At 40.6% G+C, this 16,268-nt stretch overlaps 1 protein-coding gene across 7 annotated transcripts in view; it reads left to right on the top strand.

The window, feature by feature from the left end:
- The window catches only part of PHACTR2 (phosphatase and actin regulator 2), a 272,375-nt gene that overhangs the window by 218,256 nt on the left and 37,851 nt on the right, over window positions 1-16,268 (top strand). For all 7 annotated transcript variants that reach the window (XR_006818296.1, XM_046004726.1, XM_046004731.1 and 4 more), the window contains 4 exons: window positions 3,006-3,540; window positions 8,859-9,067; window positions 10,452-10,608; window positions 14,274-14,329. Coding sequence is in view for 6 of the 7 variants with exons in the window: in XM_046004726.1 (XP_045860682.1) it covers window positions 3,006-3,540; window positions 8,859-9,067; window positions 10,452-10,608; window positions 14,274-14,329 (957 nt within the window). In the remaining variant the exon portion in view is untranslated. The remainder of the gene's footprint in view (window positions 1-3,005; window positions 3,541-8,858; window positions 9,068-10,451; window positions 10,609-14,273; window positions 14,330-16,268) is intronic.

Below are 16,268 nucleotides of genomic sequence, written 5' to 3'. Positions count from 1 at the left end.
CCTCATCCCCAGACTCCCGTGTTATAAGGAATAACATCCCACAATGTAGTTAAAAAGTCATTATTGTATGTCCCAGGGGGTGTTTGAGGGACCTACAAACAACATGTAATATCTGTCCAGCTTTCCTTTCAAATCAGATATGCTTCATGCAGAGTGGAGCTCCCAGTCTTCTAGTCATGTGGCATAAAGAAGCCTACCACGTCGTCCAGCTGTAAAAAGACAATAATCAAAGTATACATGCTGAATGAGTTTTTTCATTCACATTCCCCCATGTTGTAGCAAACTATATTTTCCTCAAAATCAGTAACTTTCTTGCACTTGGCTACCCAGGATATGCCTTCATATTGATCTTTTTCCCTCCATCATTTATACCCATACTGCTCAGAAAATGGCTTACTTGATGGTATAGCAGAACGCCAAATACAAATAGATGTTTCTTTGCCTGTGCTCCTCTCTTCAGCCTTTGACCTCGAGTGTCTGGAATCGTCTAATAAGCTCTGAAATGAAATGTCTCAGAACACTGTGCTTATAGTGCCCACGGGCCATCTCCTCAGGTACCAATGGCCCTGTGTCCACTTTTGTCGGCATCCTGTGTTTCCCAGAATGCCTAGCAGACCTGAGGATTAAATAAGGCCCCACTGGCTGATGGTGTGAAGAAGAGTGTTGCTCTTCTCAGGCTGTCCCAGATAAACAGGGGTTTCATTGAGCCATACCGACAAGCCTGATGTGCAAGAATCCTTCTATCAAATATTGATAGTACTCCTTCAGAATCCAACTGATATTCCATTTGTAACCATTTAGAACTTTCTACATTTTATTTGAATAATGGCCTTTCAGAAAAGTTACTTCAAAATGCAACTCATGATTTTTAGTCAGACATTTCAGTTCTTATAAAAGCTATCAGTTAGGATTCTTCTTCAGTTCCTCAGTTAGTATAGACCCCCAGATAACCAGATGCTGGCTTAGCACATTCAGCTGCTTTGTGAGTGAAGTAAGGTCAAATCTCGTGTATTTTTTTTTCTTTCTCATTGTTACACACTGTGTTAACAACGGAAGTATTTAACTGAGGAGAGGTGGCTTTACTTTTTTAATCCTGGCGTTAATTCAAGGTAGCTTAAGCAACATGGTTGATTTCAGCCAAGTCTTGTCATTTTAGAAGAAACTTAAAGAAGTATCTAGAGAAGTGTGACTTGAAGCTCCACCCCAACCATTTAAAAAAAATTTTTTTAATTCTTTTTTTCTCAAGTTGAGCTGAAGTTAACTTTGCTATTAGAAAAGAAAGAATTGTCTTAAAATATATATATATATAATCCACATTAATATACATATGGGTGTGTGACATGGATTCTGTTCAATTTATGTATAGAAGTAATTGAATGTGTTTAGGCATAAAGTCCTTAGATCTTTGTTGTGAAAAATAAATTTAGAATGGACTTAGATTATAGAAGTATGCTGAATACCCTTGTCTTATTAGCAGGTGAAGATTGTTAGCTTGAAAGAAGTAATATGAGCAGGCCCAGACTTGGGATAGTATGAATTCTAGTTGTGTGTATCTAAAATTATAAAGCCCCCAAGCTATAAAGATATCCTTTAAGTCTGGATTTGTCACCAAATGAGAGTCACTCTTTTTTAGTATATCAGAGTTGATGAAGTCTTCTGTCTCATTGTCTATTCCTTTATTTGTTCTTCACCTCTTGACCCTCCCCCAACTGACTTCAGTAAAGGTAAGTTATCAAAACGTGTGTTGTGGATTGGCTCCACCATAATAACAAGGTATTTTGTAAGAGTTCTGTGGAGGATGGTTTAACCCTTCATGAAAAAGAAGGAACATACAATATTACAACAGAAAAAGCAATTAGGAGAAATTTATAAATCATACAGGTCATGAAGCAGAAGACATTCTCACAGGAGTTTAAAGGTGTTTGCCAAAATGATATAAAGAAGAGTTGAGCTTTTTTTTTTTTTTTTCCCTGAAAATGATTTGGTTGAAGGCAATCCTACCCAAATAGCTTTTAGTGGCCACAACCATTCTCGATGAAGACCCTCTAGGAACAGAAGCGCTAAGGAAGATTGATTTGTGAGGGTGTTTGTCACAAGATCTGGGAATGACACTCTTTTCCTTCAAATTATTCCAGTGCTACCCATGTAGAAATTTTCTGTAAAAAAAAAAAATAATAATTTTTTTCTGCCTTTTGATATTTTGTGGGTTTGGGTTTTTTAAATTTAAATTCAATTTAATGAACATGTAGTGTATTATTTGTTTCAGAGGTAGTTTAGTGATTCATCAGTCACATATCACACCCTGTTCTCATTACATGAAATGCCTTCCTTAATGCCCATCACCCAGTTGCCTTTTGATATTTTGAAGGGGACTTGTCTTTCTGATGTGGCCATGTGTTTTCTCTCTACCCCATCGCCACTGCAGGTGGAGGTATGGGCCACCATGTCAAGCTTCTTTCTCTGGAGCCATGGGGATAACTGGCTTAGAATTGAGTACCTTTGCCTTTAGTCCAGAAAGGAGCCACAGGGATATACCCTGGCCATTCTGAATATGGGCCACTCCACTCCCAAAAAGCATCATTGAACTTGTAGAATTTGTGTGATGAGCCCAACCTAGCACTCTAACCAGACAGCTGCTATCTATCCTTTATACACTATGATGTCCCTTCTTTGGGGTACACAGGGACTCATTCAGATGACCTATGAAGACAAGCAGCTGAAGACTTCCCTTCGGCTGGTGCAGCCAGAAAAAACTAAGAGGGACTCCTCAATCTCCATAGGAGAGGACTCTTGTCCCTTATAGTTTTGCCTTCATCATCATTGGCTCCCTCCTAGATTCCGGCTAGGGAGGAGGCAGAAAATATAACCATTATCCTTATTAGCCTACTTCCTTTTATTTGACAAATGTTAACATTTTAAAGGGAGCATCATAATTGACAGTTGCCAACTCATTTGTTTGTTTTAAAGGCTTCTTTGACTTTTAACACAAAATCTCTCTGTTTTAGCTGGTTCCTCTCATTCAAAAAAAACAACTGGGTCCAAAGCATCAGCTTCACCATCTACTTCCTCCACCTCGTCTCGTCCCAAAGCTTCAAAGGAGACACTTTCTAGCAAAACAGGGACAGTGGGAATCACAAAGGGCAAGAAAAAAACTGGCAAGCAGCCAACCTCTCGACTGTCCTCGGATGCAACCACGTCTGGCATGTCCAACCTTAAAGGAGAACCTTCTGAGACAAGGGTGGAGAGTCTCAAACCTGAGCAGACTGCCCCCGGGACCGAGGAGCAGACCACAGGCAAATCTAAGTCTGCAGTCCCCTCACCTCCTGTGGCTCCACCACCTTCTCCCCCCGCCCCTCCTCTTCCTCATGAGGAGCAGTGCACTGTTGCCTCAGACACTCCTGTTGTCCTAGTCAGCGATGGAGCTGACCTGCCCGTCCCTGCCTTAGACCCAAGTCAACTTCTCTGGACCGAAGAGCCCACCAACAGAACCACTGTCTTCTCAGGCCCTGGCTTAAGTGTTAGCAGAGAAAATGCAAAATGGTGAGTCGGGGGCATAAACCCCATATTCCGTCTGTATCCCATGTGCAACTGGGTGCTAAAGATCACTAAACCACTCTATTGGAAATGAACCTACTTGGTTTTGTCTTACAACTTAACCTAGTGATTGTTAGATAAGCACTCATATCATCCAGCCATTGGTTTTTCGTGGCCTGCCCCAGGAATGTCATAGGCTACCGGAGAAGATGACATCAGTCCTACTGGCAGGTACCACTTCAGATCTGTGGCTTTCGAGTAGATCAGAGCCTGTTTCATCAATGTTCGGCAGTCCCTTTTCTTTTCCCTGGACAGTTCCCTTTTCTTTCCTTACAGTGGTTATTTTAAGTCTCTACTACTTGTGTCCAGATGGGTCACCCGTTCCTGCCTACCTTCATTACAACAAGTCATTTAGCCTCTTCTTTCTCTAAGAAAATAAAGACCATTAGGAAAGAACTCTCTCGGATTCCATCCCTTTCCCCCCAGCTTCAGAGGGGCCCCCTTTCTTGCTTCCTCAATTCCCCACCCAACTCCAGTGTTACCTCCTCTCTGACGCATTTCAGCACTCATGCAGACAGAATTGGTTGTTGCATCTCCTCTGTACTGGAAACCCTTTTTTTCCTCTCCGTGGGACAGAGCTAAGCAGCATATCTGTTTGCCTCTGCATCCCCAGCAACCAGTGCAGAATCTGGTATGCCATAAACATGACATCATGCAGTTACCCAAGCCAGAAACCTGGGATTCATCCTCAGGGTTCTCATTCTTCTTCATTCCCTGCAGCTAATCCCTCACAAAAGGCCTATCCATAAAGGCAAAAAGGACATACTAGCTCTTCCATCCCACAGATATAAAGGGAGGGCTGTCAGAGTATAGTAGACTTCTGGAGAAGTCTTAGAGTTCTTAAATCCAACCTTAAGCCCAACCTCTCCTCTCCTGTTTCTAAGAATAAAACCAAAATTCACTCTTGTGATCAAATAATATTTTCTCTTAAAAAAAAAAAAACTTTGTCATATTAGACTTAAAAAATAGTACATTAATTAAGTTGACTTGGATCAAGAGATAATCATCGTTAATTATTCAGTTGCTGATAATAATCACCTTCATTTATTGAGTAGTTATTTAATAGTCAGGAACTGTCAGTTATCATTAATTCACATAAGTCTTATGTGAAATATCTCTGTTTAATAGATGAGAAAACTGACACTGAGAGAGGGAAAATACCTTGCCCTAGATTACCCAATTAGTAAGTAGCAAAGTCAGAATTCATGCTCAGAGCTGCATGGCAAATTCCATGCTCTAAGAAATTTTATGCATTTCCAAAGCACTTGCTTCTACTTCTGCAATTTCTTTCGTGTTTGTTTCTTGTTTTTTTGTTTCGTTTTTATCATTTTGAGCACCATGGTTTGAAGGAAAGCCAAGGAAAGATAAATGTTAAATTATAAATTATCTTACTTACTTGACACATTAGTAAACAATATGGGAGAAGACGTTGAAAGGAATGGCTATGATGTCCTTAACACCTCCAGCACATAGCAAATGACTTCTTTTAATTACACTGTGGTTTTCCAGCACTGCATTGAACTCCAACCTTCAGAACTCAAAAATCATTCTTTCAGGAAATTTCCTGCTTGCCTTCTATGCGCTGGGCACCGTACTCAGCACCAAAGATACAAAAGTAAGCAAGATGGGACGCCTGGGTGTCTCAGTCAGTTGAGCATCTGCCTTCAGCTCAGATCATGATCCTAGGGTCCTGGGATTGAGTCCCGCATAAGGCTCCTTGCTCAGCAGGAAACCGTTTTTCTCCCTCTCTTTGCCTGCTGCTCCCCCTGCTTGTGTGCGTGCGCGCTCTCTCTCTCTATCAAATAAATAAAATCTTTTTTAAAAAAGTAAGCAAGACCAAGATATTATAGTTAAATTAGTTTTTGCCAAAATAATATCCAACCTGCTCAGGAAGTACAAATGTTTAAGACAGATCTGAATAGATTGAATATATAGGTTTATTATTTAGTATACTAAAGAACAAGATAAAACAAGGCGATTCCTTAGAGAGTCTTAGGCAGTGAGAGAGCGCATATTCCAGGGTGACTTGACTCTGTCCAGCCTGCTTCCTCAGACCTATAGGGAAGACACTCTACTGTGCAAAGCACTGTGCTGCACGAAGAGGGGGACTTAATATCAGTCTCCAGCCCAAGTATACACAGGATTGTCAGACAAAAGAGGCGAGCGTCTGTTCCCTATTTCCATGGGAACTATGATCCGAGAGCAAGCTTAGGACATCATTAGACATCGAGGTATTTATATATAGATTTTCCTGTCACTCCGGATAAACATAATCCTTTCTTAAAAGAGAGCATTGAGATTTTCTTCTCTGAATGTTCTTCAAAGTTAAAATTTAAATTACAATTTATTCCACAGGAGTGGTTTGTTTGCTCTTGAGTTAATGAGCCTGGAATAAGTAGTCTCTCAAATTTTTTTTTTCCAAATTCTTTCTTCCATTTTTAGGTAGATATTTCAGTTAGAATTTCTAGCTCTTAGTCACTTGCTTTACTTAGAACTTTCCCTCAGTTATGTTTAGTGAACAAATGTGTGAAAATCCTGTCATCTTATGAAGAGGCTTCTGTTTGGAATACAAATATCAAAACTTTAAAGAGGATAAGTGACTATGTGTAAAAATATCTTCTTCTATTCACACATTGCAGGGTAGTAACCGTGTGGTAGATTTCTATTTATTGGCGGCTTCATTAGTATCATACAGGTCTGGGATAATTTAAGAAAGTCACTAAGCAGCCCATCCGGAGCCCATATCCAAAGGGAAATTGACTGCGTTTAGTCCATTTCCACGAACACTTGAGTTCACTGTTTCGTCCAGTGTGCCCAACACATGTAGGGGGCAAATGAGAGACAAGTCATGAATGGGTAGACACAAATTCGGAGTATAATAATTTAATGTTAATTATCTATATAATATGATATGAATATAACTTATAATGTCAAGTATAAAATACAATATAACATTTAATAGGTAGAATAAGAGTCTTAAGTCTGGGTTCTAGACTGGACTTGATACCTTGTTTTGGGCAACACACCCATGGTCTTCTCGAGTTCCGTGAACTGTAACTTACCCATCCCCTTATACTGTAGAACAGTTTAAGTCTGTAGATGTAGGCAGAAGTCTTTGAAAACTACAAAACATTATAAAATACAGGTGATGCCATTAAAATAATGATAGATATCATAATATATTAGTGAGCGGTGACAGAAACAAATACCAAGGCTCAGCCCTGAAGTATCTCTTGTTCTGCTCTTCAGAATGTGTTATTAATTGCTACATCTAGTAAATGTGCTGTGGTCACCCACAGTACCAGGGTGGCTAAACAAGGGTGGCCTCCAGTGGCAATCAACTAGAAATCCAGACCATGGAAATCATGGTTCTCACACTGTGGAAACAGTATGGTGGTTCCTCAAAAGATTAAACCTAGAATTACCATGGGACCCAGCAATTCTCCTTCTGTGTATATAGCCAAAAAAATTAAAAGTGGGTTCTTGAATAGATAAGTGTACACCAGTGTCCTTAGCAGCAGTATTACAACAACTAAAAGGTAGAAGCAGCTCAAATGTTCATCGACGGATGAGCAGATAAACAAAATGCGGCATGTGACACGATAGGATACTATTCAGCCTTAAAAGAAATTCTGACGACTTCTGCTAAAGCATGGATGAACCTGGAAGACATGCTGGTAAAGTAAGTCGGACACAAAAGGACAGATGTTGCATAATTTTGCTTCTGTAAAGCACCTAAAATAGCAAAATTCATAGAGACAGAAAGTAAAATGGTAGTTTCCAGGGGCTAAGGGATGCGGACAGGGAGTTATTATTTAATGGGTCAGTCTCAGTTTGGGAAGATGAGAAGGTTCTAGAGATGGATGGTGGTGATGGTTGTACAATCGTGTAAATGTTCTGCCACTCAACTGTATGATTTTAAATGGTCAAAATGGCAAATGTTATGTTGTGCGTATTTTACTTAGTAAAAATAAATATAATATGCCGTGCATAGTTTCCCCTTTGAAAACAAGAATTTTGGCTGTCGGAATTTTCTAGTAAGTGCAAATTTTTTAGAGTGCTTGGACCAATAACCACAAAGTACAGTTTTTCAGTACTTCAGGTTCTGATGTTTACCTGTTTTTACTACTCAAAGAACTGTTTTTTCATTTTTCAAGTTCATGGCAACAGCAAGCACATGGTTTGCACAAAACGGTCTTTCAGAAGTGTGATGTCCAAATTTGGATGCTTCTATTTATATCAGAAGACAATTTGGGGATTTTCTGAATCTTAAAATGAATATTACATTGTTTTTGATATGCTAGGTTTTCGATATGTTTTCAGTGACATTTTTTCTTATTCTAGTCTGTGAAAACTGGCGGGCTTTGTCTATTTATAGAAACCTTAAGCCAGAGACTCTTACCAAGCTAACTGATAGAAAATTATTGCATCCGTTCACATCACCTGTCTTGTAAAGAGCGCGTTTAACTTTGCCCCTTTCCATGTCACATTACTAATATATTCCTGTGAGAGGCAGTTTTCCAAATGGAGAAACTAAAACACAGAGATGATACATGATTTTTTGACTTGACACACTGGCTGTAATGAAAATAGGATTAATTCATATATCAGCTAAAGAAGGTGTGTCTTTCTGTCACTCCTCTTCTAGGTGTTGGGCTGCAAATCACTATGAATCCCACTTGTCAAGGAGCTTTGAGGGCTGAGATGGCAGACAAGTGAATGGTGGTGGAGGTGCAGTGGGCTAAGTGCTCATCGGTCTTCAGGTCACCTTAAAGGCCGGGAGGTGGGGCAAGGATCTAGACGGAAGGCCAGTGAAAGATTCCTGAAGAAGCTATGACTTTAGCTGAGGCCTGAAGGATAGGTAGGAGTTACAGGTACAGAATGAGGATAGACCAAGTCAAATATTGAGAAACTTCTAGTCCACTGTTCTTTCCACTGAGGCCCCATGGCTATGGAAAAATCAATTTGCAAAATACAGCTTTACCATATTCATGTACTAAATCATGTATCAATATCAGACATTATCTAGTCATTCCTTTTCATTTTGTAGATGGAGAATCTGAAACCTTGTGAATGAAGTCCTGCAGTAGTCCTCTTCCATTTCACTGTCCCTAGCTGCCTATGTTTGCTTTCTTCTTTCGCCAGCTTGAAAGATGCTCATGAAGCTAGAGCTCCCTCTCATGGTGTTGGTGTTGTCCCAGAGGGCTGCTCTGAGCTTCACGCCATCCATTCCCCACCCCCCTGTGTTGTTGTGCCTTTAACAGTTTTACAACCAAAGATGAGCCAGGAAAGGTAGCCCCTCAGCTGCTGACTCCTGGGCTGTTGGGAGAATCTTCAGAATCCTTCAGTGCCCCTGAGGATGAAGGCCAAAGGGAGTACCAGACCAATGACTCGGACTCTGATGGGCCTGTCTTGTACACTGATGACGACGACGATGATGAAGAGGATGAGGACGAGGACGGCAGTGGAGAAAGTAAGACTTTTTTTGGAAAGGTGGGGAGGAAAGTAGGGGATGGACAGAAGCAGGTACGTTTTGTAATGACAAAAGCCATCGGTGATCAGATAGCTGATGTTTTCTTTCCCCTCATCATATTCTTTTCTTGAATTAGAAACGTGTGTTCTAAAGTTAGCTTTTGATGACAGACCTTTCCAGAAGATGGTTCCACAGGGACCAAGGGGTCAGGTCTTTGTCTATGAGAAGTCAGAGCTTTCAAATGACAGAGATGTTTTCAGAATGATGGCCTTTCCACTCAGATCTTTCTTTCTTTTTTTTAAGATTTTATGTATTTGTTCCTGAGAGAAAGAGAGAGAGAGAGAGAGGCAGAGGGAGAAGCAGGCTCCCCGAGGAGCAGGGAGCCCAATGCATGACTCGATCCCAGGACCCTGGGATCATGACCTGAGCCAAGGGCAGACACTTAACTGGCTGAGCCATCCAGGTGCCCCTAAGATCTTTCTTGAATAAAGAGCATAAACTCAGATTCACTGGATTACTTGTTGGAGGTGTTTGAGACTTCCACTCACTTTTATACTAGAGTTTCAAGAGAGGGGAGGGAAGAATGAGTTGAGAATGACAAATACCTTTGAAGAATCAAAAAAATTGAATATTCCACAATAAGTGAGATAGGATGTCTTTTAGGAAGCAATGATATAGTAGTTGAGTCAGTTATTTATATATAACTTAGGGAATTGGAAAGTGCTTATTTTAAAAAATGTCTAAGCATCTTGACTTAAGAGTAATTCACTATGGAATTGAATGTATACATTGTGAAAAGTTGTTAATGATGAACCATCAGTTTGTCAAATTCCTTTTAGTTTGTACTAAACAGCAACAACAAAATCATTATCATCCACCTGGTGTTGACTATTCTCTGTTGAGGATTCTTGCTAATTAAGGATTAAAACATTGCTACTGCAGGTAAACTTTTTCCAGCATGATTTCTCAGTGAAGGAAAGGGGAAGACAAGAACTAACTGTGCAGTATAAATTTAAAAAGCTATGTTTTTAAGACTTAGAAAAGAAAGCGTTACGCAATCAGTAATTTCCGTGACACGCCGTCTCAGCAAAATAAACTTCAAATATCACTTTCCAAATGATGAGGTGATATTTGCAAGTTTTTTCATGGTGCCCCAGCATTTTTCACAACATTTTAAAAATAGTTCTTCAGTCTTTCAAAGTGAACTACGTCCAACTCAAAACTTTTTCTTTTTCTTTTTTTCCCTGAGGTTAATTAAAATTCCACTCTAGCATGTGGATAAAGAATTTCATCTGGACTCTGTTTAAAGTCCATGCCACGTGTAACCTGAGTGCTGCTTGCTTAAAGCCCTTTTTTCTACATTTCTGCCTCTTTCAATCCTCAGGTGCTTTGGCAAGTAAAATACGACGGAGGGATACTCTTGCTATCAAACTTGGCAACAGACCGTCAAAGAAGGAACTAGAGGACAAAAACATCTTGCAGCGTACATCTGAAGAGGAGCGGCAGGAGATCCGACAGCAGATTGGAACCAAGCTCGTCAGGTAACGGCTCCAGTTTTCGCACAGCACTCACCAAGTCATACTTCTCTCCCACCTGTGGTGTCCTGCCCAGCTGAGATCATTGTGAATTCCTTGGGTAAGGGCACACGTGGCCTGTGTGGTTTTCCAAAGTTGGTCCTGGATGGTGAACCACTCAAAGAACTTTCCCTTTGGCTTTGGTGTCACCCAAGTCTGAGCCAGGTGTCAACAATAACTTTTCCTATGAAGGACCAGTTCGGAGGTGGTGATGCAGCTACACCACTGTGTTAGTAACAGCATGAAAGAAGCCATGAGAGTGTGGTCGTGTTCCGATAAAACTTTATTCACCAAAATAGGCAGCAGGGCAGATTTGGCCTGTAGGTCATAGTTTGCCCAACTCTTGGCCTAATCCATGGGTTCTCTGGTATTCCTGTGATTGCCATGAGGTTCTACCCTGTAGGCCTAGAGACTCTAGAAATATCAGTGAGCTTCAATGGCCAGCTCCATCCAAGTTGGGTAACTGTAACCCCCCATCACAGCCTCTCCCTTTTAACTTTAAGCAAGTGGTTATCTGATTTCATATTCTGCCTCCAGCCATTGGAGGGTTTCTGCTTTGGCCACCAGTGACTTTGGAGGTCCATCGAACTGGCAGGTTTAATAGAAGTGAGTGCCAATGTTTGATGATCATTTTAAGCATATTTAATAGTATTATCCATTTTGCTGACTTTTCTCACTCTGCGTAAACAACAGAGTGCATCAGTTGGGAGAAGGGAGCAGTCTGGGATCCCAGGGCAGGATTTGGAAGTGGAAGAAGTTCCTCTCCTTGCTTGGAAGTGGAAGAATTCTGTGACTGTGCTGGACCTGTGGGGTTGGTGTGGGGCTGGGGTTCCAGAGGCTCTTCTCTGCTTGATAGATGGGGCCAACTGGTGACTTGTGGAGAGAAATGAGATGCTACACTGAAAGCCCTTGAGTGCCTGGATCGTAGCAGGCACACAATAGAATTAAATACTTTTATTAGTAATTTAAATCATTATATATCCCTTAAACAAGTAAAACATTTTAAAAAATTAAACCCAATATTGACACCTTGTTCAGTATTTCTGAAGAGCAACTTAACAATATGAAAAAAAGAAATCGTAGAGCACCCTCTTCCTTGACATGGTCATTCCATTTGAGAGACGATACTAGAAGAAAATAATCCAAAAGGGAAACAAAACCCGTACGCTTTACAAAGATGTTTATTTCAAGGCTATTTATAGCAGTGATGAATTAAAACAAACCAAATGCTTGAAAACAGGGGACTGATGAAGGACATTAGGAGAAGCTGACGTGGTAAACTAAGCATAGGGCAGTGGTTTTCTGACTGCCTCATCAAGGATTTCTTGGAGGCGATACTCGGGCTTCTGTGGGGCAACCCGGGCAGTGTGGGTGTGTTTGCGGTGGAACGGGAAGGACTCCTTCGCCCCACTCTTAACCATCCACCCAGAACAGCCTCTTCTGTCTGTTTTATATAGGGATTCTACGCCCAAGCCCCCAAAGTTTGAGAGCCTCTGTAAGTATACACATAAACCATAGCCATTAAAATTTTTGAGTAGAGTTTTTAGTGTCAGAAATATGTACATTTTACAGAATTGTTTTTCTACGGGTACTGTACATCTGATCACTGTCATTCAAAGATAAATCACCCGTAGTCCCTACCTTGGGGGACTCTGTGCATAGTGGAAGAGACAGAAAGAGATACTGCTTGGGGAGGTCAACTGAAAAGCGCCAACATGTAGGTCAGGAGAACTAGGTAAGAGGCTGTGCTCCAGCATTTAAGAGCCCTTGATCTCAAGCAAGTGAATTAATCCCTCATTTCCTCATTTGCAAAATGGAAATGGGTTACTCCCTTGCTGAATTGTTTTGAGGATCCACAGTAATGTAAATTAAGCACCTGGTACAGTGCCTTGGACTTTAAAAGTATGAGCTAATGAGAGCTATGATTATTGCCTTATCTTTATTATTACTTGTGTGATAAGTGCTCTGATAGGTGTGTGACCTGTGTGTGAGCGCTGCATAGGGCAGAGAACCAGGAGTTCAAAACTCACTCGCAGGACAGGTCAGACGCCCACCTGCAGGTTACTGTTTTAGTCATTTGTAAGATTTCAGGAGGCAGAGAAAGAGAGAAGGGTATTCCTGAAGGAGGAAACTCCATCAAAAAAAGGAGGACAATGTCTTTGGTAGAGGATGCAGTGTAGATACAGGATTCATGGGTGGCCCCTCACCTGGCTGGGCTCCTAGCTGCCTGGGTTGTTCTGTGGGCTCAGTTATGTAAGTTACTTTCAAGGTAGTTCTGGTGAAGATTAAACTTTAACAAACATTTTAATGAGGTATTTAAAATATCATTGATTTCAGTTCTTCACACCATTTCTGCCACAGGCATAATGTTAGAATTGATAGTATCTTACATTAAGATTACCTTCATACATATGTTTACATGGCACAAACTCATCCTACATCCAGAAGCAATTTTACAACAGATCTGTGATTTATGATAAATCAATACTATAAACAAGATCACGGAGAAAGTTATAAAGGGGTATTAGGTCATTCAGCTTTTGTGTAAAGAGTTAGCTACTAATCACAGATGAGCCTAGCTCTTCTTGAAGGCAGAGGGAAAGGGCCCATATATCTCAAGATAATTCTGTGTGTATTATAAATCCATTTGAGAGGCGCCTGGGTGGCTCAGTTGGTTGAGCAACTGCCTTCAGCTCTGGTCATGATCCTGGAGTCCTGGGATTGAGTCTGGCATTGGGCTCCCTGCACAGCGGGGAGTTTGCTTCTCGCTCTGACCCTCCCCCTCTCATGCTCTCTCTCTCATTCTCTCTCAAATAAATAAAATCTTGAAATACACACACACACACGCATGCATGCACACACACATATACAAATCCATTTGAGATCACAAAAGCAGTATTTCACTTGAAACTCTGTGCCGTGTAGATCAGGCATCTTTTGAGTTAGTATGAACTCCAAGCAGAAGACTTTCCTAGATTCTAATGATCTGTGTATTACTTAGAGGATGGGCTAAACTGTTCTAACAGAGACCAAAAAGTGCAGTGGTCCAAATGAGACACTTTCACGTGTTTATTTCCTTTTCGCAGAACAGTCCAGAGGTAAGTGGGCTGTACAGGGTGGGTAGGGAGCACTGTTCCTTGCAGTCAGCCGGGCACCCATATTCTGTCCTTTTGCTCCATGGATATTCTCATCTGCATGGTCCAAGCTGGCTCACATGATCGTGTTTAAATTCTAGCCTGTGGAGGAAGGAAAGAAAAAGGACGACACACTCAGTCATTTTAAGTGTAAAAGGCAAACGTTACAAATACCATTCTGCTCACATCCCACGGCAGGGACTCGGTCACATGGCCACACCTTGCTGCCAGGGAGGCAGAAGTCTCTATTGGGAGCCACAGCTGTATCTCAGGAGGTTCTAGATCTAAAAGGAAGGAGGAATGGATAATGGGGAGTAGGCAGCAGCCTCAACCACAATCTTTAGTCTCCAAACTAACAGAAAGGATGGTAACCTTAAAATAGATTTGTGTTTCTCAAAACAGGAAAAAAATACAGTTTTGTGTCTTTGTTATTTTATTTTGCATCTCCTGCCAAGGGGACCTTGTTTGTAACCTGCAGTATATCCTTTTTCGTCACAGGAGGCTTAGCCAGAGGCCCACGACTGAAGAGTTAGAGCAAAGAAATATCCTAAAACGTGAGTATCTTATATTTTACAACGATTCCTCATGTAACCATTAACAAGGTCCCTTTAGAGACAATCCATTTATCAGTAGGAAACCTTGATATATTTACTATCCACAAGTAATGGAAATGGCCCATTTAGATCACATTTTTATGTAATTTAAAAAACAATTTCTTGAAGTTCGTATTTTGTCTTAAAGCTTTAAGCCTAGTATCCCCCAGGCCAGAGTCATGGTTGTGACAGTTGTTTTTAAGAGAGATGAGATACATTTCATGTGTTCTTTTACCCAAATATTAAATAGAAGAAAACACTCTAGTCTGCTTGCAAATAAATGTCAAAGAAAAGGCCAAAGAATCCACAAGGAAATAAATCAAACATTCCTATATTATTATTAATAATACAGTTTGTTGCCACATTTAACAAATGACTCAATTTAAAACAGAATCATGGTAAAAGAAATTTTTGAGTCCTTTTCATTTTCCTTTGTTATGATAACTCTGTTTCCCTCTTGAGTTATTTATAATTTCTCGGCACTTAAGGAGTTCTCCATTCATTTTCCTACTTTATTTTCCCATTCTGCTTTCCCCTCTGTTTTCTTTGACTTTCCTTCTTACTGGCTAGTCCAGTAGAACTTCACTGGAGTTCGTATGTTAAAGCTATAAAACCAGCAGAAGTGGTCTGAGCTTATGTAGTGTATCAATGTGGTTACCAACCACAGTGAGTTAAGTAATGGATATTTTTAAATTGAGCCTAGCTGCAGTTTTATATATATTTTATTTTATTATATTAATAATATAATACTAATATATATATATTAGTGTTTTGTCTTTTTTGTTTTATATATTATTAACCCAGTTTCTAAAGAGCTTTTTATTGTACGAAATGTCAAAGAACAGAGATAGACAAAACCCCAGATACGATAGCAAGGAGCCATGGGCATGTGGATTTAAATCTTTCTCAGTCAGGCTCCTAGAGTCAGGCTGGTTTGTCTGGATGACCCCCACTCTTCAGTCAGAGTTGTTTTCTTTCTCAAAGGAACAGAAGATTTTAATGGCTTGTTTATACTATAGTTGCTCTTCCTAAGACGACCCAACCATGAGGACTGAACAGTGAGGGGAATTGCCAGTCTATGGGATTCTTTCCTTGGAATATTTTGGTCTGGCTCTTTGTGACCAAAAACTGGAGTAGAACCCAAGGAAGGACTGAAGTGGCCATCAGTGTGAAGAGCCAGTATGGAGATGGAAAAAGTCACGATGAGAAAGAAAAGAAAGTTGTGTTTTAGAGTTCTGAGGAAGAATGAAAGCAACGTTGAATTTTGACAACAACACAAAACCAACAAAGTTCAAGGCTTTTGATAATAGGTTCCTGGAAAATATTTGTTGAATTAAACTTTAGGTAAGCTCAAGGGCAGACCATAAGCTCCCAGCACACAAAGATTGTGTCTTATTGGATGCCTGATGCAATACCTAGGAAAAAAGGGAAGAACAGATGCTGGGTAATTCTTTCCTGCTTCTGTGAGACAAATAGTGCCAAACCACAGTGGTGTTTGGTTATTTGAGGAACTGTTTCATAGATGTAGAAATTTATCCCACGTTGATCTTAAGTGCTGTCTTGGCTTCTATACCCTATTTTCCTGGAGGTTCAGGGAAGAGGGAAACGCCAAAGTCAGCCTCAGATTTGACTCCAGCCCTTTTCTTACTTCCTTCGTAGTTTATCTAACCATACTTATTCTGGAAACAAAAGACACATTTCCAGTCTGGAGAGGCTGATAACTGGCTTATGATCTCCTGACATAGTATTGTATGGCCAAGGGAAGCAGAAAGGAGAACTGGTGGAGGTCATCCAGGGCATTCCACTGAGCCACCCCAGGGAACTCAGCAGCATAGTTTACAACACTTTATTCAGTCCCTTTGCCTCTGGCTTCTTCCACACAGATTGCTCTTTTTTGTCC

This window comes from Meles meles, chromosome 5, assembly GCF_922984935.1.
Source record: "Meles meles chromosome 5, mMelMel3.1 paternal haplotype, whole genome shotgun sequence".
In the NCBI taxonomy this organism is placed as follows: domain Eukaryota; kingdom Metazoa; phylum Chordata; class Mammalia; order Carnivora; family Mustelidae; genus Meles; species Meles meles.
Note: the sequence above shows the minus strand (reverse complement) of the source record. Positions and strands in the feature narration are given on the sequence as shown.